The sequence below is a fragment of the Protopterus annectens genome, chromosome 5.part1 (assembly GCF_019279795.1).
Source record: "Protopterus annectens isolate FY-2018-M chromosome 5.part1, PAN1.0, whole genome shotgun sequence".
NCBI lineage: Eukaryota > Metazoa > Chordata > Ceratodontiformes > Protopteridae > Protopterus > Protopterus annectens.
Genome location: NC_056736.1, coordinates 625,462,258 through 625,485,866, shown reverse-complemented (window position 1 = coordinate 625,485,866; position 23,609 = coordinate 625,462,258). Strand labels below are relative to the sequence as shown.

General features: G+C 37.5%; 1 protein-coding gene across 1 annotated transcript in view; it reads left to right on the top strand.

The window, feature by feature from the left end:
* LOC122803568 (WD repeat-containing protein 49-like) overlaps positions 1-23,609 on the top strand; it is a 1,120,011-nt gene that overhangs the window by 992,091 nt on the left and 104,311 nt on the right. Inside the window, exon 27 of the mRNA XM_044073240.1 lies at positions 8,398-8,486. Within this exon, the coding sequence (XP_043929175.1) occupies positions 8,398-8,486 (89 nt within the window). The remainder of the gene's footprint in view (positions 1-8,397; positions 8,487-23,609) is intronic.

Sequence of the window (23,609 nt, the reverse complement as noted above, 5' to 3'; positions counted from 1 at the left end):
TTCCCTTTTTCCTTTCCTGAGTGGCAATAACAGCATTTTTGTCATTTTCTAATATTTCTTTTAAGTTCCTACCTTTCCTGTACACAGTATTTAAAGGTTCTTTCTTTATTTCCTTTAAATCTGTAAGGGCTATAAACCTATTCCATTCTCTTTCAACTATAGATTTAACATTCTTACTATGTCCATTGCATTCCATAATAAACACCTTTCTATAATCATTCACTTCACCAGTATTTATTCCAGTGGTGTTGTGGAAAAAAATATTCTCTCCTAATATGGCTTTGAATTTCTCATTTCTCCCCTCCAGTACTTCTTTATACACTTCCTGTATTAAGGCATCTGGGTATCCTCTTTCCTTAAATAATTTACCTAGAAAAGAACATTCAACTTCAAAGTCATCATCCTCAGATGTCATTCTGCTACATCTTACGTACTGCCCTTTTATAATGCCTCTTTTTACTTACTGCCCTTTTATAATGCCTCTTTTCTCATGGTAGGGATGGGCACAGGGCACTGGTGAAATGTAAATATGAGTTGGAAAAGGTGTCTTTCCTGTAAATTTTGGACTTAAACTTATTATTCCATATCTGTATAGTGACATCAAGATAGTTCAAAGTGTCATGAGAAATAATGTGAGTAAATTTTAGAAAGTGGGTGGAATTCCCTATATATGTAATAAAGTCATGGAGATTATCCAAAGAAGCTGTCTACAATATACAGATGTCATCCAGAAATCTTTTGAACAGTACCCAGCAGTTCTGGTATTCTGAGTGATGTATAAATTTCTCTTCCTAGGCTACTAGGACCATATTGGCATAAGTGGGGGCACAAACAGCCCCCATAGCCACTCCCTGAATTTGCTGGAAAAATTCACTGTTGAAGAATATGTAGTTGTTTTTAAGAATTATTTCAATTAGTCTTTGACACAGTAAAAAATGTTTGTGTTCTAACTGCCTGTTTTAAATAAAACTTTCTCACGCAGTTCCAAACCATCATTGTGGGGAGTACGGAATACATGTAAACAGATCTATAATGTCAATGGTGAGAAAAATTAGATTCTCACCATACGTCTTGTTTTATGCACGTTAAAAAGTCCCATGAATCCTTGATAATTAAGTTGTCACCATACATGTCTTAACAATCCAAAAGCAAACTGCCAAGTAGAGTAACCCACACAGGACGTCTCCAAAGAAATGAATATTGAAAAATAACCAAAAAGAGACACAGATGGCTGTAAAATCCAAAATAAGGCCTTTACTGAGTGCAAAAAACACAAGCGCTTTCACATTTAAGCTTCATCAGGTGTTCTCAAGCACTACTGAAACACACCTTTATACACCCAAAAGCATCACATGACGCACAGTCACATAACAGTCAATTATTAAAATTATAAAAACATATAAAATTTATTCAGAATAAACATATATAAAATAAAATAAACAATCATCTACGCAAAGGTCTCATCCTAAGTCTGGGTCTCAAAGGGATACACTCATTCAACTCATGTCCTTCATTGCTCCTCAATCTAGTAATCCAAACTGCTTCTAAATTCTCTGTTTTATTACATACATCACCACATCTCAAACTCTCGTAGATCAATCCAATTACCCTAAACCTAAAAACATGAGGAATGTCTGTATTTAACACATGCTTGGCTAATGCATTGGTTTTGTTACCCTTCCTGATTTTATATGAATGTTCCCTATTCCGGTCCTTGAGGTACCTATCTGTCTTACCAACATAAAATTTTGCACAGATCGAACAGCAAGCAAGATAAACCACATGTTGACTATCACATGTGGCAGAAACCCTGAAAGTGTAATCTCTACCTTGATCAGGATGATGAAATACCATATTGCTGTCAAGATGTCTACACCAATTGCATCACCCACATGGCCTGGTGCCACTATAACTAGTATCTGTCCTAAACTCCTTAGGATAACATAACCTCCTCTTAAGTGATTTGTCATTTCTAAAACTAAACCTAGGAACAGAATCAACAAATCTAGTAATCTCATTATATGTCATTAGAACTTGCCAGTGTTTCTTAATGATATCAATATACTTATTTACATCTGCAGTATACTTCAAAGAAATTTTCAAGTTCTTATGAGTTGATGTCATCATAGCTTCACCAGAGGAATCTATCTTCCTAGAGAAAAAAGGTTTGGCCTGCTTACCTCTCTTCTCTATCACTCTTGGCACCTGCTCTGTGAGGCATCTTTCATTGTATCCTCTGTCTTTCAAATACATCAGGACCCTGTTCACTTCAAAGTTAAAGTCTTCCTCTCTAACATTCAACCTAGATGCTCTCACTACTTGATTCGTAACAATATTCTTGAATATGTGTGGTGGATGTGCACTACTACGATGTAAGAGATGATTGACATGACAATCCTTCCTGTATTGTTTCGTGTACACCTTCCCTTTCTGGTCCCTGATCACAACTACATCTAAAAAAATCCATACTCACGTGACATCCTGTGTGTAAAAAGAAGAAAGGAGTAGAGTTATATTAATATAAAATCAGAAAATTGATTTTTCATTATTCCTTCACAAAATATAAAAACGTCATCTACAAATCGATCTCCGATGAGAGAAGATTAAGATGACTAAAGATAAAAAAATATACTCATCTTCCCAGCTAACATAACTGCATTGGTGGTAGCTATTTGGCACAAGAAGTGCTATTAGTACACTATATTCATGACCACCAAACAAAAAAACAAACAACAAAAATACCCATATGTTCAAGCACCAATTCCTAAAATGAAGTAGCAAATGAATGGGTATATATGTATATTTTTGTAACTGTTGTAAAACTTAACAAACCCCTGCCTTAGGAATCACAGTGAAGAGTGAGAGTGAGACAAAGACTACAAAAAAAGTGACAAAAAATATATATTGAGAGGAAAACCATATAAGTCCCTCAAAAAATGCTCAGTATCTCTAGATCTCTATCTCTATTATTCAATATTCTTAGGCTGTCTTTTCACAAATTCTACAAAAGGTTCATGGAGTTCAGTACACCAAGAGACTATCGGTCTCATGGGTCTAACGACTCATGAGACTTATGGACTTCGTTAGTCCCTGTTAGTCCCTGGTATGTTGGTATTGTTACGGCAGATCCACCCATGAGACCTATAGTCTCTAGTAGAGGTTGGTGTACTGAACCTATCTCTATTTTTGTAGAAAAACACTTAAGACCAGCCTTGAATAATAGGGAGTATGTTCTTAGAGATACTGAGCATTTTTTGAGGGACTTATATGGTTTTTACTCGACACATATAGATTGTATGGCGTTTTTTGTCACTCTTGATGTAGTCTCACTCTTCACTGTGATTCCTAATACAGCAGGGCTTGTAGCTGTACAACAGTTTTTGAAAAATTATACACAATATACTGTTGGTACCATTCATTTGCTACTTCGACTTTTAGAATTGGTGTTGGAAAATCATTTATTTTTGTTTGGTGGTCATGTATATAGACAATGCAATGGCGTAGCTATGGGCACTTCTTGTGTCAATAGCTACGCCAATGCAGTTATGGTTAGCTGGGAAGATGAGTATATTTTCAAGGGTCCCTTTAGTCATCTTATCTCATTCTATCGGAGATTTGTAGATGACGTTTTTATTTTGTGGGAAGGGAATAATGAACAATTTTCTGATTTTATGATGTATATTAATAACACTACTCTTTTCTTGCGTTTTACACACAGGATGTCACGTGAGAGTATGGATTTTTTAGATGTAGTTGTGATCAGGGACCAGAAAGGGAAGGTGTACACAAAACAATACAGGAAGGATTGTCATGTCAATCAATGCTTAAATCGTAGTAGTGCACATCCACCACACATATTCAAGAATATTGTTATGAATAAAGTAATGAGAGCATCTAGGTTGAATGTTAGAGAGGAAGACTTTAACTTTGAAGTGAACATGGTCCTGATGTATTTGAAAGACAGAGGATACAATGAAAGATGCCTCACAGAGCAGGTGCCAAGAGTGATAGAGAAGAGAGGTAAGCAGGCCAAACCTTTTTTCTCTAGGAAGATAGATTCCTCTGGTGAAGCTATGATGACATCAACTCATAAGAACTTGAAAATTTCTTTGAAGTATACTGCAGATGTAAATAAGTATATTGATATCATTAAGAAACACTGGCAAGTTCTAATGACAGATAATGAGATTGCTAGATTTGTTGATTCTGTTCCTAGGTTTAGTTTTAGAAATGACAAATCACTTAAGAGGAGGTTATGTTATCCTAAGGAGGTTAGGACAGATACTACATATAGTGGCACCAGGTCATGTGGGTGATGCAATTGGTGTAGATATCTTGACAGCAATATGGTATTTCATCATCCTGATCAAGGTAGAGATTACACTTTCTGGGTTTCTGCCACATGTGATAGTCAACATGTGGTTTATCTTGCTTGCTGTTCGATCTGTGCAAAATTTTATGTTGGTAAGACAGATAGGTACCTCAAGGACCGGATTAGGGAACATTCATATAACATCAGGAAGGGTAACAAAACCAATGCATTAGCCAAGCATGTGTTAAATACAGATATTTCTCATGTTTTTAGGTTTAGGGTAATTGGATTGATCTATGAGAGTTTGAGATGTGGTGATGTATGTAATAAAACAGAGAATTTAGAAGCAGTTTGGATTACTAGACTGAGGAGCAATGAAGGACATGGGTTGAATGAGTGTATTCCTTTGAGACCCAGGCTTAGGATGAGACCTTTGCATAGATGATTGTTTATTTTACTTTATATATGTTTATTTTGAAGAAATTTTATATGTTTTTATAATTTTAATAATGGACTGTCGTGTGACTGTGCATCATGTGATGCTTTTGGGTGTATAAAAGTGTGTTCTAGTAGTTCTTGGGTACACCTGATGAAGCTTAAATGTGAAAGCGCTTTTGTTTTTTGCACTCAGTAATGGCCTTATTTTGGATTTTACAGCCATCTGTGTCTCTTTTTGGTTATTTTTCACCATACATGTCTTGTTTTATGCTCCTTAAAAGTCCCATGAATCCTTGGTAATTAAGTTGTCACTTAACCAAAGCTTTTTTTAGTTGTAAGTCCAAGAATTTTGCAATAGAGGTCATTTTAGAGTTCTGACTGCCACTATCAGTCTTGGCGAGGGGGGGGGGGTCTGTTTCACATTTGTGGATTTTGGGTATTCTAAAAATGGTTGGTACCATAGGCCTTTCATTCCTCATATAGTTGTAACCATCCATGTCTAAAATCCCTTCTAACAACATATCATTCATGGCTAAGTCGATTTTTTGATAGGATATATGTGTTTCATTTTTGGATACTCGGTTGTATTTGTTAGTATCTCCTAAAATTTCATACATTTTTCCTTCATATAATATTGTGTTCATCAATAAGCACCTCCCCCCTTGTTGGGCTTCATTACCCTTACTTTTTTGTCCTTGCTGATCTTGTGTATTGTTTCCTTTTCCCCCACCGATAAGTTAGACTTATATTTTCTTTTAGAGAAGCTTCCCTAATTTCCTTCTGTATTTCAAAGTTTTTTAGTTGGGGATGGAGGGAGAGTTGTAGGTACTTTTTTTTTCTGATTACATCTTTGTCATTTCCTGAGTTGGGAGGGAAGATTAGTTCAAAATTAATTTTCCTGACTAGCATTTTTAAATTAAGCAATGTTTTGGTTAAGTCACTCCTTTGCTGTGGAATAAACTTAAATCCCGTGGATAATAATCTAAAAAGGTCAAGAGTAAGTTCTACACTGCTGTAATTAGAATTGTTAAAATTGTCACAACTGAATTTTACATTGTTGTCTGCAATAATCAGTTGTTCAGGTAGTACGGACTGACTTAACACGGACTTACTTAGTAGCCTCCTCTTCTCGCCCCCTCCCCAAATCCCCTCCATGGGTGAATCTCCCTGTAAATGGGTGGGTTCCTGTTTTTTATTCTCTCTGATCTTCTAAGTGGAAGGTATCCTAAAGGGTCATCCCAACTTTCTTCCTATTCCCCTAAATCGTGTCTCCCCCCAAGCTTCCCCCACTGGTTCACTCTCCAAGGGGTGCACACTGACATGGTGTCCATTAGTAACCCCATCATTAAAAACTTTGGGTTTGGGATAGCAAGTTTTGTTCTTATAGTCTAAGATATCCCTTTCAAGTTTCTTAGATTTCTTATGGATAACACTAGCACATTGTTTATCTACCTGTGCCCTAATGTTAAAAAAATTCTGTTTTTCTCCCTCCACAGTAAACAACAAATCATTAATAATGTTTCTATTAACCTCTTCACTGTGTTTGTGTAGTGACATTTTGTCCTTGTCTTTGTGCTTAATTAAAATTCTTAACATGTCAAGATCACATCTGTTAAAAACTTCTGTATGTTCATTGTGCAGTTCTGTACCATACATTACATTAGTCGGGTATTTACAAATACATAGCCCCTTTGCTACAATACCCATATTTACACACTCTTTAAAATAAGCCACTTCAATTTCCAACATTTTAAACTTGTACAAATAATTGAGCAAGATATCAAGATTGATTTTATAGGTGTTGGTTGATAAGTCTCTGTTTTCATTAAACATTTTAAAATTATAATTACATCCTTGTAAAAAAGTCATTTATACCAACATTAGTGTCAATGTTTATAACATTACTGTATTTGTTGTCTTTGGTGATTAATTGAAACTGACAGTTTTAAGTTGCAGTTTACTGTGTTTGTGAACAAACTTATGTCAGGTCAAAGTTTGTTGTGCAAAAGGAAGTTGTCTTACTAATTTTAACTTGAATGTTGTTCCTATTGGACAAAATTTAATTGGTGGGGTTTATAATGAGCACTTTACATTGTGAAAAGTTTTTTTACATCTGAGGAAGTTCGTTGTAATGAAAACGCAGTGTGATTTTAAAACGTTTATGTATCTGTCCTTTGGTGCTGTTACAGGTTTTGCCTAGTGGATTAAAGCTGGATTTTTACCATTTACTGCCTGATTCTCCCTCAGCTGCCCTTCTTTTGGTTATTGGTATTTTTGGCAACTGTTTCTCTGTGTTTGAATTTGTAAACCTAACCTAACCTAGGGATTCACAAGGTTGTATTCAGTGAGTGCTTCTGAGTCTAACACGGGGAAGCATAGGTGGATATCTGAGTATCTATGAGATGTTTCCTGAATTTACACTTAAATGCCTTTATACTGTTGAGTTGTCTCAAGTGAGCTAGTGGGAATTCCATTTATTCACTTTGTAGTTTGCATATAGTGAATCGCCTGCAGTGTTTGTTGACTTAATTATTTGGAGCAAGATTTTTTGGTGGAGTATAGGTTTCTACTTGGAAAGTATGGCTGAGTGATACTGTTATAATGCTGGCTGATTTTTAGAGTTTTGAAGTAGGTTGTATATTGTATTGTAATATTGATTTTAATTTTATTGATCACCAAAACAGTAATTATTAAAATTAGATGTCAGGAGATCCCTGTAAGATTGAAGAGCTACATAAATTATGCAAAAATTGGCCAATGTAGAGCCATTTATGCTTACTGAAAAGAATAGGCAGAGATGTGTCAGCATATAGCAAACACCTGTCAAGGCAATAATAGGATGAAAGGTGAATGAAAGGGTGGATAGTACAGAATTGAGGAGTATATTTATGGTCCAGGTTTTGCCCCTTCTTGGCTTTTGGAACTGTTGCAGTTAATGTTGTAGCTGCCATTTATATATTTGGTGTCATTATGTCAATCCTATATTATTTACTTGCTTTAATTATTTATTTTTATTTTATTTATGTTTGGAAGTGATGTGGTTGCAAACAGACACCTCTTTATTTTTTTCATGTTATATTTTAAGCTTTGCTATTTTGATATTCAATGCAGATGTATGACTTATAAAATAATCATAATAATAATAAAGTAATAAATTAACATTTAGATGATCATTAACTAAGGACAGAAACAACAGGGTGGCTAAGCTGTGATGGAACACAAGACATCAGATTTTCATTAAAAATGTAATAATTTGCGTATATTTCTGTTCTAACTGCTCTCACAGTAATGAGATTTGACATTAGAAAGTCATTTTTTCTATTATTCGTCAAAACTATGTTGCAGGTAATAATGTTCAAGAGTGAACAAGTTAAGATAATGGGTCTTGCAGTAATTTAGGTGAATGTCCAGGTGAGAAAGGCAGGTTTCACCATGCATTTCCTAAGTGTAAGGAGAATAATACTAAAATAATGTTTTCAGATTTGTTATTTAAGTGTTTACTGCATGTGTTTGACTTACTATGTCACAATATAAGAATTCACAAAAGGATACGTTGTACTGGACAAAGAGGTGTGACAATGTATCCAGTTACTGTAATAACATGCACTAAATTACATTTCTTTAATTTCTTATTATTTTTTACCTAGTCTGAAACTGATAGAAGAAGACAGAGTACTGCTTACCTCTTCAACTGACTGCACTGTCCGCCTTTGGAGTATGGATGGAGAATTTATAGGTAATAAGTTTTCAAACTGCAATAAGAACTGCTCTGATTAATTTCAGTAACTGCTTCACATTAGAGTTTGGGTCTTCATAGTATTGCCTTTTACTACCACTAAGTGTTTAAAACACTACAGCACTACCAATTTGCTGAACTTAGTCCTAATATATACTGTGGAAAGGTTCCTGCATCTGATGCCTAAAGCAACTAAGCTATCAAAGTAATCATCAGAATGAGTTTAAATTGGAGTCCAAGATGGTGGTCTCTGGCGGGCTATGGCAACTTCAGTCAGCTTTTTGATCATCAGTGCTTGTGCACTCCAAGTATTTTGGGCTGCTGTGCCATGAGACTGCTTTTGAGACTGTTCCTTAGGGTGCTCGCCAGTCATTTTGTGGCTACAGCATTTGCTTTTGTTTCTGCTTTTGCCACAACAGCATAGTACGGCAGGTCAGGATTTAGGTTTTGATTGTATATCATCCCTGATTAACAAAGTCTGGTCCCTGTGTTGCTTCTGTCACAGGAGGATATTATTAACTTATTTATTTATTTCTATTTTGAATTTCTAACCAGCATAGAGCACTGTCCCATTCAAGTGGCCTTTTTCAACCTCAGCCCAGTAGCACTATCTGATTAAATGACTTGCTCAAAGTCACACAATATGCTAATGAAAGCTGAGGGAATTAAACCTTGGACCACATTAAGCAATCTGTTAACATCTCATAGCTCTAATCCTCTGCACTGCCTGCCAGAACCTTTGCAGTAACTGCCGGATGGATGTGGCATCACTACAGCAGACTAAGTACATTTGGCAAATAACTGAAAGTATTTCATTTCAAAATTGAAATATTTTATAGAGGACCAACTATAGTGGACTTATCTTCAGCTGTGTGTCTTTACACGGCCTGTATGTTGGGCAACGTTTTGGAACACTCTTAACACTCTGGCAAATGAGTGTTTTAAGTTTAGTGTGCAGACCTTTGTTAGCAGTGTTGGAGCTTTGGAAAAATCACATCTATAATCCCTTTTTCTTCTTCTTCTTCTCTGAATTTTTGACATTATGTAGAGTTTTCCAGACATTTTTGAGACTTATTCTTTCTTTTTTTTAAACATCTTTATTGAATTATCACTTGTGACATAGGTAAATTTACATTTATACAAAAGTAATCAAACTGTATTAACAAATTAACATTAATAAACATTAGACATCACATGTACTGCTATATGTCATATAACCTAAGCAATATTACATAAATTATTCTATTCCTGATGCCTTTTTTAAACAAGAAACATCTTTATTAATCCATCACTGACAGTATAAGCAATCATACATTTATATAAATGAAAACAAACCGTACCAACACAATCCTAGTTGCAAGCATTTTACATCACAAACCATACTGACACACTCCCAGTCACAAACATTATACATCACTTATAATCTATCTAATCATTTCAGTCAAACACTACATAGCTCATTTAAGTCCTGCCTCCTTTTAAACCTCGTTGCTCCCCTGTATGTATTGTTCCCACAATTCCCATTTTTCCTATGTAGTTTGCTCCTAACTTTTTCTAAAGATCTCATTTCCAGTTGTTTTATCACTGTTACTATATTCACTACTTCTAATATAGTTGGTTTAGATTTTGATTTCCATTTTCTAGTAATTGCTTTTTTGGTAGCCACCATAATTAGACACAGCAAGGTCTTACCATGTCTAAGCAATTTCTGATTCTGTATCACAGCTCAGAAAAATCATCTCCCTCATCATACCAATTCACCCACCCAGCAACTCCAACAGTGCATCCTGCAGGGAATCCTTAAAGTCCACCAACCCACCACACTCCCAGAAAACATGTTCCTAAGTACATTTTTCTTCCCCATCACACCCCCAACATTTGCTGTCTACCTGAAGAAAAATTCTCTGGAGGCCACTTGGGGTATAAAAATATTTATGTAAACATTTCTAAGGAAAAATAGTAAATCTTCTAGATTTTGTTGCATATTTGAGAGACATACATGTATCATGTCATTGTTTCTTTGTGAATTGCTTATCCAATCTCTCTTCCCAGTCCTTTCTAACCTCTGCTGATTTATTCTTATAATTATCATGCAATATTTTATATGCTCTACTAATTATTCATTTTTTTAATGCCAACTTCTGTTCTAGATTCTACTAAAAACTCTACCAGTGCTGTTCTTTCATTTAGGACCCCCTCCCCTTTTCTTTCTCCTTGCCTATACTCTAATATCAATCCTTGATAGAGAAGACAATCTCTAACCTGCAGTCCAAATAAATTCTTGGCCTCTTCCCATTCTATTACCCTTCCTTCTCTAGTTACTTGCTCCCAATACCTCTGTTCCTTTGCCAGTTTTCTCCAATAAACTCCAGCCCCTCTTGCCTATTGTCTATATCCTTAATTGCAGTCATCCCTATCAGCAGAATCTCCTTTCTCCATTCACATGCTGGCTTAATTCTTAGAATACTTTCTGCTACTTTATGGATATAATATTCTGTATGATTATTGTTATTCTCCTTAAAAGCCTACATCCAAAATCCCAGTCTCTTCTTGTTTTGTGAACATCCCCCCTGTTTCAACATCATCCCTTTCCACTTTGAATTATAGTTTTCTGCTTGTGCTATGTATAGGAGCCTTAACTGTGTGGCTGTGAAATACCCCTACAAATTGGGTAATCCCAATCCGCCCTGTTCTACTGGAAGAATCAGCTTATCCCGCTTGACTCTTGCCATCTTCCCCTCCTAGATAAAGTCCTCCAGCTCTTTATTAATTGATATCCACAACTTCTCCTCTGGTTGATAAAAGTATGTCTGATCTGTGTATAAGACTAAAGGGATTAAAAACATTTTGACTGCTTGTATCTTACTATCCATATCTATATAACAATTCTTCCATTTTCTCAGTTTTTGTATCATCTTTTGTTTAGTCTCTTCCCACAGATCCTTAGCTGCCACACCAGAATCATTTTTAATCCAGACTCCTATTCATTTTATCATTTCCCCATAAATAAGGATATTGCTGTAACAATTTGTGTGTGGGTACATAATTTATCGCTAATGCCTTTCTCTTAGCTTCTTTAATTTTGTACCCCGAAAAGACTTGAAACTGTCTCAAATGTTCCACAACACTATAATGACTCTTTCTGGTTTTGTCAGGTATGAAATAATATCATCTGCAAATAGAGCCAGATTTTCTTGATTACCATACCAGTTATATCCTTAAATTTCTGAGTCCCTTATTTTCTTTGCCAGTGGTTCTAAATATAATGCAAACAGCAAAGGGGAAAGAGGGCACCCCTGCCTGGTTCCTCTGCTCAAGCAAAAATTATCAGAGAGGACTCCACCCCACTTTATTTTTCACCTCCAATCCGTCATATATCCTCCTAATTTTTTTCAGGAAATGCAAATGCTTCCATTGCCCAACTCATAAAGTCCCAGCTTACTTGTCAAATGCTTTCTCTGCATCAAGGCCCACCAACAACAGTGGTATTTTCTTACATTCTGCTTCACTCTAGATCATCAATGTTCTGTTAATTTTGTCAAATGTTTGCCTCCCCTCCAAATAACCACATTGACCCAGATCTATCAATTTTAGCATTACTTTTGTAATTCTTTTAGCCATTATAGGCATGAACACTTTACAGTCATGGTTTAGTATTGAAATGGGCCTTTATAAAGCTGGGTCTAATGGATCTTTACCCTCTTTAAGTATTATAGCTACCACTGCTTTCGTCAAGGAAGTTGGTACTTCTCCTCCTCTTAAAATACTGTTAAACAAAACCTTTCAGATCTTTATCATTTTTTTCCCGCATAGTTTCCAAACTACCATAGGAATACCATCTATTTCCGGGTACTTTCCTTCTGTCTTAACCATTAGTAATTGAGTCTCATCTACTTCTAACCTTGGCATATTTAATTCTTCCACAATCATTTCCATTTATATATTTTCTTGATTTCCATTTTTCTCTCCTTTATACAGACTTTCACAGAATTTCCGAAATATTTCTAATGCCTCTAGAGGATCTCTTGCTACCTTCTTTGTTATAGGGCCCTAAGCCTGGTGACACTCTTTCTACTTTCTGTTGCCTGAGTCATTGTATTATCAAAAATCAGTTGCTTAACAGCAATCTTTCTAAACTCATGCATATTATCAAGGTAATCCCTTATTTCTGCTTAGCATTCTGCAGCTGATCCTCTTCTTGCTCTGTGAGATTCCCCCTATTCTACAATACTTTAACATTTGACAGTTCTTCTGAATAATTCTTGTTACTTCTTAACCATAACTCCCTCTCTTTTATTTCCACCTTATTTTTAAATTCCACCTTAATTTTATCCCACTCCCTAGCTATACTTTCAGAAGAAATTTCCTCTCTAATAGCTCCTGAATAATCTCTGCTACCCATTCCTTAAATTCCTCTCTTTTCAACAGATAGGTGGGAAAGCGCCATTGTCTCATTTTTATTTCATTACCCTGTTTTTATTTTAGTTATTATTATTATTCCATGATCTGAAACAGCTATTGGGTGCATATCAAGACCTTCAATTAAATGCACATGTTCCTGTGAAATGTAAAGTATGTCTAGCCCAGTTTTTATATCTTGCGGAATAGTATGCAAATTCACTCCGAACTCCTATTACTGAATTCACATCTTCCATGCCAAATATTATCATAATTGTATTTCAAAAGTCTGCCTTCCTTTGTTATACTTTTCCTTCTGGGCCTTCCAGACACGTCTTCACTGTTGCAAATCACATTCCAGTCCCCACCTATAAGTAATATTCCTTGTTGAAAACTGATTATTTCTCCCAGAAATTTCTTAAGCTGCATTATAGCAGTTTTAGATGGAATATAAATACATGCCAGTATAATCCTCCTCCCTTGCCAGTAGCCCCTTATCACTACAAATCTGCCATTATCTTTTTTATCATCTTATATCACTATTGGAGTTCCTCTTGCAATTAAAATAAGTACTCCTCTTTTCCTTTGTCCCAGGTATTCCTCTGAATAATCATCCTGTAAACCTTTCTCTATCAAATTTACATGTTCAGTTCTTTATAAGTACATATCCTGTAACAAAGCTGTTTGCACTCTACCTTTTTATATAGTTCACTAGTCTTTCGTTTTTGTATTTATCTGTGAGACCATTAACATTTAAAGACATTACAGAAATCATCATTGCATTAAAAAGTTATTATTCCCACCTTTTATGCATAACACCTTTTTTGTTAATTGTCTAGTTCCACCTTTTGTGTTACATCCATACATTGTTTGACAGGTTGAACTTTTATACAGTTGTTTCTTATCATATCCATTTGAGCCTGTGTTGCATCTTACAAAACTTTTTGTTTTATTGAAAACCCTTAAACAAAAAAATAAACATATCCCCAATACTCCTCAAAACCTATTTACTTAATACTAATTCACAAAACTATGTACATCTTCAAATATTAAAGTTTTATCCTAATAAGTCCCAAACAGACAGTCACACTCACAGACTTGAGTTAACCTAAAAGAAAAGTTAAACATGCTAAGCCACATGGTGCAGTCTGTGCTTCTGCTAAGTGCTAATTGGTTTTATCTTTTCTTTGTAGCTCTCCCAGCTGGGAAAAACCCTGAATGCTTTCAGAGAACATTATCTTCTAGCCAATTTCTCTCCCATTGTTTTTTTTTTTTCTTCAGCCAGTCACTCTCCACCAGACTGTATCCAGTTTCTCTTCATCAGATTGTCTCCTTGGAGACATGAGAAGCAGGCAACTAATTTCTCATTATCCGGTTGTTTCCATGGCAACAGGTAGACCAGCTGCAAAATTGCTACTGAGTATACACATATTTGCTAGAAAAAGCCTCATAATATTCAATATTCTTTTTCATTTACTTGCTTATTCTTAAAAAGGGCAGAATTGGAACATTTAAATGTGGAAGCTGCCCACAATGCCCCTATATATATGCCCGTGATGCAGTCCATATCCAGAGTAGGGACATACTGGTTAGGAGTACTGAGTATGCAAATTGCCATACAAGTGGTATTAATTATTTATTTGAGCATTTGTAAAAAATGTCAAGCTTTTTATGTGGGCAAATCCGAACGTAAATTGAAAAATCGGATTTATGAGCATTATTATGACATTAAAAGAGGTTGTACTAATAATGCCTTGTTTCGACATAAAATGAAATGTTTGGAAGCAGAGTTTTATTTTTATGTTTTAGAAGTGGTTAAGAAGGACATTCGGGGTGGGCCCTGGGAAGATACCATCGAATATAAAGAATTGCTATGGCAACTTCAGTTGGAATCGTACAATCAACCAGGCCTGAACAATATAGTTTCCCTTGCCCCAGTATTGAAACTGAGGGCAGCTAAGCTGTGAGTTGAATGTCCTTCTTAAATTAAATGACAAGGCTATGAAAGAGCTTTTAGTTGATTTTTGCCTATATGGTTATTGTTTATCTGACCTTCCCTATTTTGTAGTGATAGTATTTAACAAAGTTTGATTTACTTATTTTAATAAGAAACATAATTAGAGGTAAGCAGTTTATGAGGAATCTAGCTAGATTGATTTAACTATTTAAACTTTCAGAATGTCAGTTAGTTGGTTGTGCAATAGTCCTAAATGAACACTAGAGGGGGTATGAGGTTAACTAAATTTAGCAAGATGAAGGCAGCTTCTTAACATTTTTTAACATTTTTTAACAACTTTTAACATTTTTTAATACTTTTTAATATGGTCCTTTTTAATAATTATTATTGTAGTTTATTGTGAAGTGTTTTATTAAATTTGAATAGTATAATAAGTAGAGTGATTTAATATAAATATATTTAATTGCACTTGCTGTCATAGAAATAAGGAGTTTCAAATATTTGGTATGTTGTAAGGCTAGTAAGTTTGAAGTTGAGTGGAATGATTTAGGTGTGACTAATTAATTGCTCAATTAAATTAATTGAATGTGTATTTAAAAGGAATGTTGTTTTGGATGAGTTGTAGTGCATCTGAAGAAGTGTCCTAAACGAAAACGCAGGTGTGGAGACATAGCATTTGTGCATTCAACAGTTTTGGATTTTGTGTGCTGAACAGCTTTTGGATTTATTTTCTGTGTTCCAGCCGGAACAGTGGCAATAAAATCTATATTTTATTCAGCAAGGTTTGTGGTGCCTTCCTCCTCTGGTGCTTGTTGACTTAGTGCTTATTCTTAAAACTTGTTACTAAATCAATCTAAAGTCCTTAATCCAGTCATTTTCTCATGCAAGAATGAGAAAAAGCACATTCATTTTTCTTCTGTCATGCTCTTTTAACCACGGTTTTTTCCCCTTGCATTGCCTACATTTCTTAAAACTGAACAAGAAGAAAGAGAGAAGGGAGAAAGAAAAGAACAGCAGTACCTGTTTACAACCCCCATTGCACTTAAAATAATTTTTGAGACTTATTGTTCGTACTTGGAATCAGCTTGTTTTCTTCCTTACTATGGAAGCTAAGATATGCTAATTTTATGACTATGACTGGATTTTAAATTTTAATATGTGGCCTTTGTGTTTTCAGCATGTAATCCTGTTGCTTATTTTATTATCTTTGAGAGCCTAAATCTACTTGTATTCTGACTGGTTATATCAAGTAAATTGTTTTGTTATATTACGTAATTGTTTATGTTTTGTTTTTACTCAAGAGTACATTAATGCAGACAATGTTTGAAACTTTCAAGTAGTTATTATTTTCTGTTATCATTTCATATTGCAGTATTTCAGTTATACTTTTGAACAGTGTTTAGGATTAAGCACTTTATAGGTTCATAGGTAGGTACTAGGCTATCTGCCCGAAAGCATTTATAAGCCTAGCCAGAATGTGTTGGCTTTTGCTGCCCCCTTAGATTAGTTCCCTGTGCCTCTGTCCAGCAGAGCCACTGAAGTGATCCCCGGGGTAAACTTTCTGTATCCCATCCACTCGTCAAGGTTTTTTTTTGAAGAATGTTAATGAGGAGTTCTGCCTAATGTAGATTATAATCTTGTTCCAAAGCATGGGAAGTCTCTGGGATAGGAATCTATCCCTCCAGCACATTCTATTTATTGTTGTGGTGAGGTTTAGATCCCTAGAGTGTGTGGCTTGAGGGGATAAGGTTTTCTTTTGATGGAGCATGCCCATCAATTCTGGGTTGGACATGGCCTTGTATGTCAGGCAGAGATCGCCTCTGAGTAGGCGGTATGCAACCGAGTACAGCTGGAGTTTCTTCAGTCGAGCTGCATAGGGAATCTGTTTGAGGCCAGTGATCCTCTTGGTGAGGTACTTCTTTGGTCTTTCCAGCTGTTGCAGGTGTCTTGTAAGGTACATCCCAAATGGGGTGTTGTACACTATGATGGGTCTGATGAGTGATGAGTAGAGGGTCACAATGACCTCTTTTGATCTGGATGCAAACCCTTTTGTGATTAGGTGGGCCATGTAGAAGGATTTTATAACCACTGTGGCTATGTGATTATCAAAGGTGAGATTACTATCTACTTGGGTCCCCAGATCCATTATTACGTCTTCCATATTTAGGGGACTGCCACCTATGTGGTAGTTTGTGGGTACTTTGCTTTTTCCAAAGGGGATGGCTATGCACTTTTTTGCATTTTAGCTTGAGGCCATGATTTTGAAACCAGGCATCCATCTCAGTGAGACCCTTTTGGAGGATGTCTGTGTCAGCCGGAGAGTCAGTTATAGCCCCTAGTTTGCAGTCGTCTGTGAACTTGGTCAGCCATAGTCCTCCTGTGCTTGCCTGTACCTCTGAGAAGTATATGCCAAACAGGAGGGGTCCTAGGACTGAGCCCTGGGGAATGCCACTTGTAACCAGTTTAGAGTCGGACCTAGCTCCTACAACTCTCACCATGTGGGTTCTGTCCGTAAGCCAGTTGGCAATCCATCTTGTGATGTAGGAGTTTATGTTCAGGCTGGTGAGCTTGTCTATAATACCAGAATGGGGAATGGTGTCGATGGCCTTAGTGAGGTCTAGGTAGGCTGTGTGTACCACCTTTCCCTCATCTATAGCCTTGGTAACTGTCTCAAGGAAGTCCACCAAGTTTAGGATGCATGATCTACCCTTAACAAAGCCGAACTGGGTAGGGTCCAGTGTTTGGAGGTTCCCAGTGTCTCTGTTAATGAGTTCCATGATGATGCACTCCATAGCCTTGCAGACCAAGCTAGTCAGGCTTTTAGGGCATTAGTTCCCGGGGTCTGTTGTGGCTCCACCTTTGTGGAGCGGAATAACTGTTGCTGTATGCCACTCCATGGGTACGTAGCCTATGGAGAGGCTGAGTTTGAACAGTGTGTTTAGGTGAGGGGTTAGTTCGTCTTTGAGCTCATGTAGGACACAGCCTGGGACATTGTCTGGTCCCATTGATGCTGTGTGTTTGGCTTTGGAGAGGGCTGTTTTAACCTGAGTGGCTGATTTCAGGGACTCTACATTCTTCTGGTGTGGTTATGGGCCTTTTTGGGGGGGGAGTTTGTGCTGAACCTGTCTGCCAGGATGTTGGCGGATATCAGTCGGTTCAGTGTATTTTGTGCCATTCTGCACTAACTCTGAGCAGATCTGAGCATTGCCACTTAGATTCTTGACATAGATAAAGAATGCCTTGTGGTTATCTTTGGAGTCCTTGGCATTTTTTCTTTCAAATCTCGCCTTGGATGATTTTATGAGGGAACATAGTTTCTTGCTGATATTGATCAGGGATGTCTTCCCTTCTTGGGATTTTACTCTTTTCTGTACTAGTTTCCTCCTTCTGTTGTATGGCTTGTTTATGGCAGGAGTCCACCAGACTGGTTTCCTTTTCTTGGAGGAGTGAGTCTTGGTTTTACTTGGGATGGCACAATCCATGCATTCTTGTAGGTGCCCGTAGAATGCACTAATAAAGGATTTTGCAGCTTTGACAGCATTATCCTTCAGCATGGGGGGCTTTGAAACTTTCCACCTCAGGCTTAAGTAACGTGAAGTTTGCTTTTGAAAAGTTTTTCATGGTGGTTTCCTTGTCCAGGGGTGGGGATGGAATGTGGATATCCAAAGTGATTTGTTTATGGTCAGATCTAACATGCGAGGGGTTGACCTCCGGTGTGGAACTCCAGTCACCCATGTTGCTGATGACCAGGTCCGATATGTTGTCACCTGTGGTGGGAGTGTTGACCAGTTGAACCAGGGTGTTTAAGTTTATAAATTCTAGGAAATGTTGGGCAAGGGAGTTAGTACTTGAGTAGTTCTCCCAGTTAATGATTGGGTAATTGAAATCACCCAATATTAGGGTGTTTGTTAGAACCTTTATGTTTCCCAGTGTTTCCAGAAATGTAGAATTGGGGTTCTGGGACATGGTGGGTGATCTGTAGCAAGCTTTAATTTGAATTGCAGTTTTGCCCATTGCTAATTGTACGTGGATGATCTCTGAAGCATCATGCTGTGCCACTAACCTGGAGGTGTGGGTATCCTTGATGAATACAGGTACGCCCCCGCCTTTTGTATTTCAGTTTGGGTTCTGTGGCCAAAATGTATGGTATGAATTGTAGCCTGGTAGTGCTGGGGTGCTCTCTGGAGCCTTAAACCAGGTTTCTGTTACTTAAAATATATCGATTTTCTCCATACTGAGGAGTGCCTCGAATGCGTGCATTTTGAGGTTTAGACTTCTGGCACTGAATAGCATTACCCTCAGTTTTTTGTTACTTGTGCTATTTATGGTGGTGGGTTTGTCTTTTGAGCCTTGCCTAAAAAAGGCAGTATGGGGGTGGTAAGAGCCTTGGCCAGTATTCAAAAGCCTAAGGGTGACAGGTGCAAGCCGTTTCTAGCGAAGCAGCGTGGCTTGCTGAGCATGTCATCCCAGGTGGACAGACACTGGGTCCCCTTTGAATGACATCAGAAACTTAGCCAATTGTTGAAATCAAGAATTTTTTCTTTATACCGTGGTATCATTCTTGGCGAGGGCAGGATGCTACTCAGGGTCAGGGTCATACCGGCCTGGGCTATGTGATCAGAGAGCTCTTCCATGTCTCTTTTCATGTAGTCCAGGGAGGTATGGCTCAGGTCATTCACACCAACATGGACAATGACAGAGTCATATTTGTACTTTTTCTGGAGTGACCTGAGTGCTTGTGTCATGTTGCGAATCCTGGCACCCGACAGGCAGCTAACAGTAACCCTCTCCTTATTCAGCCTAATGAGTGGGACGTCAGTGTGCCTGACTATAGAGTCACCTATTACTAGTATGTTGGGTATGTTATTTTGCCTTAAGGGCTGTGATTGCATGGCACACTGGTTTTGTGAAGTATGTGTTTCATGGTTTGTGGTGGGGGGGGGTGGAGGTTGCTTGGATGTTTGCTTTGGAGTTCTCTGTTGGTTTTGCAGATTTTTATTTAGAGCCTCCGAGTATGTTTTCATGTATTTATGTGTGTTTTTTGCCGGTGCTGGTTTAATGGGTCTATGTGAGAATGCAAGTATTTCCCTTCTCCTATTGACTGTCTAATCCAGTCTTTGGTTGAGTGAGCTTAGCCTCCAGTTTGGCTGTATAATTGCATCTCTCGCATGTATTAGTGTTTGGTGGTAGGAGGAGAGGGTTGTCTGTGTACATGAGGCAGTTGTAACATTGCCTCAAAATATCCAGATTCACCAGTTGGACTGGAGAGTACACCTGAAACTGAGCTTTGGACATGCCTGGATAAGTACAGTAAACTGTTTTACTGGATGGCTGGTAAGGTTGAATAGAGAGCCTTGTCCTTCTGTACAGTACAGGAGGGTCTAGTGCTAGGGTTTATAAGTGCTTGCTATAAAGTGCCTGGCTGAGAAATGAATGGCTTGAGTGCTTAAGTTGAAAGTTTGTCTAGTTCCAAGGGAAAAATTGAAGAGGACACTTTGTGGAGCCGGGAATAGTTTTTACCCTAGCTAACCAGCAGTGTCCTGCACACAAAACCTGGAAAATGCAGTATTTATAGCAGGGAAATGGAAGAGATAAAAATTAGCCAAAAATGGCCAATAAACTACTAATTTCTGGGCTGAAACCACTCCTCCAGGGACAGATAGGCTGCTCAAAGCTCCCCTCTCTCACAGGTGAGCAGAGAAACTTCCTTCTATCCAAGTAAGGTATGGACAAACACAGAGATTTGTAACACAGCCCTGAATTCAGCACTAACCTGAAAACTGGACTATACTAGCTTAGAAAGGCGGGAAACAAGTATTTTTTTTGTTTTTTATTTTGTTTTTTTTTTTTCAGAAAATAAAGATACACTCAAAAACACTTTAAATGCACAGAAAAGGATACTTATTGTTATATATCGCAGATCAGAGTTGTAGTCAATGCCCCTAGTAATAAAGTAGGAAGAAACACAAATACAGTAAAAGCAGATAAATAAAAAAAAAATAATGAAGTTGAAATGTTTGTACAGCTGCCAAGTCACAAGCCAAAAGCTGCAGTGGCATTGTCTCTGTTGCTTGGGAAAGGAGTACAGTGTGAGCCACTGTCATTGCAGCACAGGTACTTGTAGATAGAGGAGGAAGGCATTTCTGGCCTACCCCATCTCTTAGAGAATGTCAGGGGCTGAACATTGCTCTTCACAGAGACTTATGGGGGGGGTCTCTTTGCCAGTTCAACCAGAAGGTATTAGAAATGGAGAGTGGACATTACTCACACTATTTTGGATGTGTCTTTGAGATGGCCTTTTGGTCAATATATGTGGCACTCTCATCCATGATTAGAGGAGGCTTGCGTTCATAGCCATCCTCCTCCTCTTTGGATGACTACAAGTGGTGCAGAAGACATACACTCCTGACAATCATCTTGAGGGTTGACTCCAAGAGTGCAATGCTTCCCTGGCCCTATTCAAATGACCATATCATGTCTGTGACCACCCTGTAGCCTGTGGCCATCAATAAGTGGCAGAATATTGGACTGATGATACTTCTATCCAGGTGTGCCTTGGATAAGAGAAAAGCTTGATGCAGTGTGAGGATAGTCCACTGGGTTCTCTTCAGTTATATCCATGATACATGCACAAGACTTCAGACAGTTGACTGATGTGTGGTGGAACCTGTCTTCATGTGTGGGAGAGCAAAAGCTTAGGAAACATTACTGAATGCCTGCATCAGATGTAGTGCAAACCCATCAATTCCCTGCCTCACATTGACAGGAATATCAACAAGTGCTTTCCTCCATTGCCTCACATTAGACACTTTCCTGTGACATATTCTGCTTTATTCACCTCATCCCGGCATGTACCTGCCTATTATGGAGTTGAGATGGGTCTGGTGTCTCCCTACCCCTCTATCTTTTGGGGGAGTTAAAGGACCTGGAGATGATTATCTCTGAGACTGTTAAAGATTCATTCCTTTGTTTGTTTGGCTTACACTATGTCTTCCCAAATCTTAATGGCTGAAGCTTCTTCCTGATAAAAAAAGATAAAAAAGTATTTTGCTCCTGTACATTCTCCATGTGGGGAGCTCCATTCTCCAAACTCCTTTTACTTAAATATACTAACTTCAGCATCACACAGCTAAGAATGAAATAAAGCCCACACAAATAGCATCGCTGCCAGCATGCTAATAAAAATCTCCACCAGCAGTGGTCTGCAATAGCAAGCACTGATTGTCCATCTGAAAGTCATGGTGTCATCTGTTCAGCAGTCATTAGCTAATTGATTAACCATTTATTAACCAGTTTTAATATACAGGAGGCTTTATTGTCCTATGACAATGAGGTTTATGTAATCAAATGCAAATTAAATTCAGTGACAGGTCATTTAGGAGAGACAGGGCAGACATTCAGAGACAGCTTGAATGCCCATAGACACCCTGTTGGTTGCAGAATGACTGACAAGCCACTGTGAGCGCAGTTTCTCACCTGATCGTTTTGCATAGGTCATGTTAGTTATAGTTCTTAATGGACATTTCAACACAAATCTGGAAGAAAGAAAATAGAGATGAAGCTGATTTGATTCTTTGATATGGCAGAGAAAGATCTGACAGTTAATCTAAGTTTCAAAAGACATTATAACACTTGTGAACATTCCCTCTGGAATAGCTAGCAGTGAACACATAATAGGTATACTGAATTGCAATACATGTATGTTCTGCTGAAAACATTTGTTTTTATGATGATTTTTGCTTGACCCCAAATGATGACCTCATCAGAAAATTAGTATTATGTATACTGTGTTAGTCGTATGAGTGGGCGGACATTGACATTAGAATTACATGTTATGCAGCATTGGCACCAGTTTTCATTCATGCAAGTTGAGTAGTTAAACTTTTGATGTTAGTAACCATAAGTTGGTCATTACGACCCTAATGTTCAGTAGTTTAAAATTAAAATACCCTGTGTGTTCAGTGCTCTTGTTCTTTAAGGGTGCAAGCTTTTATTTAATGTTGCGTTGGGATTTCAGGACAGTTGCTCACACTGTCTTTCTTACCTTTTCTTTCCTTCTTGTTCTCCTCCATCTTGGTTAAATCAGTTTTGTATGGAACCTAACTCCACACTGAGATCCATAGTCAGGAACCTAAGTCCACACTGAGCTCCATAGTCAGGAACCCTCCACACTGAGATCTTTGTCAGGAAAACAATGGCAAAAGATACTACTACATGTATAACATTATACATTGGGAAGTATCAACATTAAAAACATGGAACTGTTTGCTACCACTCATGAGTGTCCAACAGTACTAACTGAATGGGTTCAGCAATCCATTCACAAAATATAAAGAAAATTAGCTGTGGGTGGAGAAGGCCTGAATAGCTTCCTCTCAAAATCTATTCATCATGTTCTGGAGTAAGTGTAAGTAATAAACCTTTGAAGTTGGATCTAACATCCTTATCATATAAAATACCAAAATTATACAGTTTTTAATGCAAAGATGTATTGTTTTGCATTTTATTTTGTTGATAAGCATGGCTCTTTGATTTTTTTCTCTGAGCTGAAAACCACTGCCACGACATCATGAAGGACCACTTGTAACTTTAACTGGTCATAACATGTCTGCTGTAATGTTTTAAGTTGGGTGTTTGGGCAGTCTTGCTCAGTCATATCCCTGTTCTCACTTTAGAGGCAGTCACACATTCTAAGTGGTCATCTTAGCTCCTTGGCAGTCTTTTTGCTTTTATAGCACAATACTATGACCTGCACATTACTGTTTATA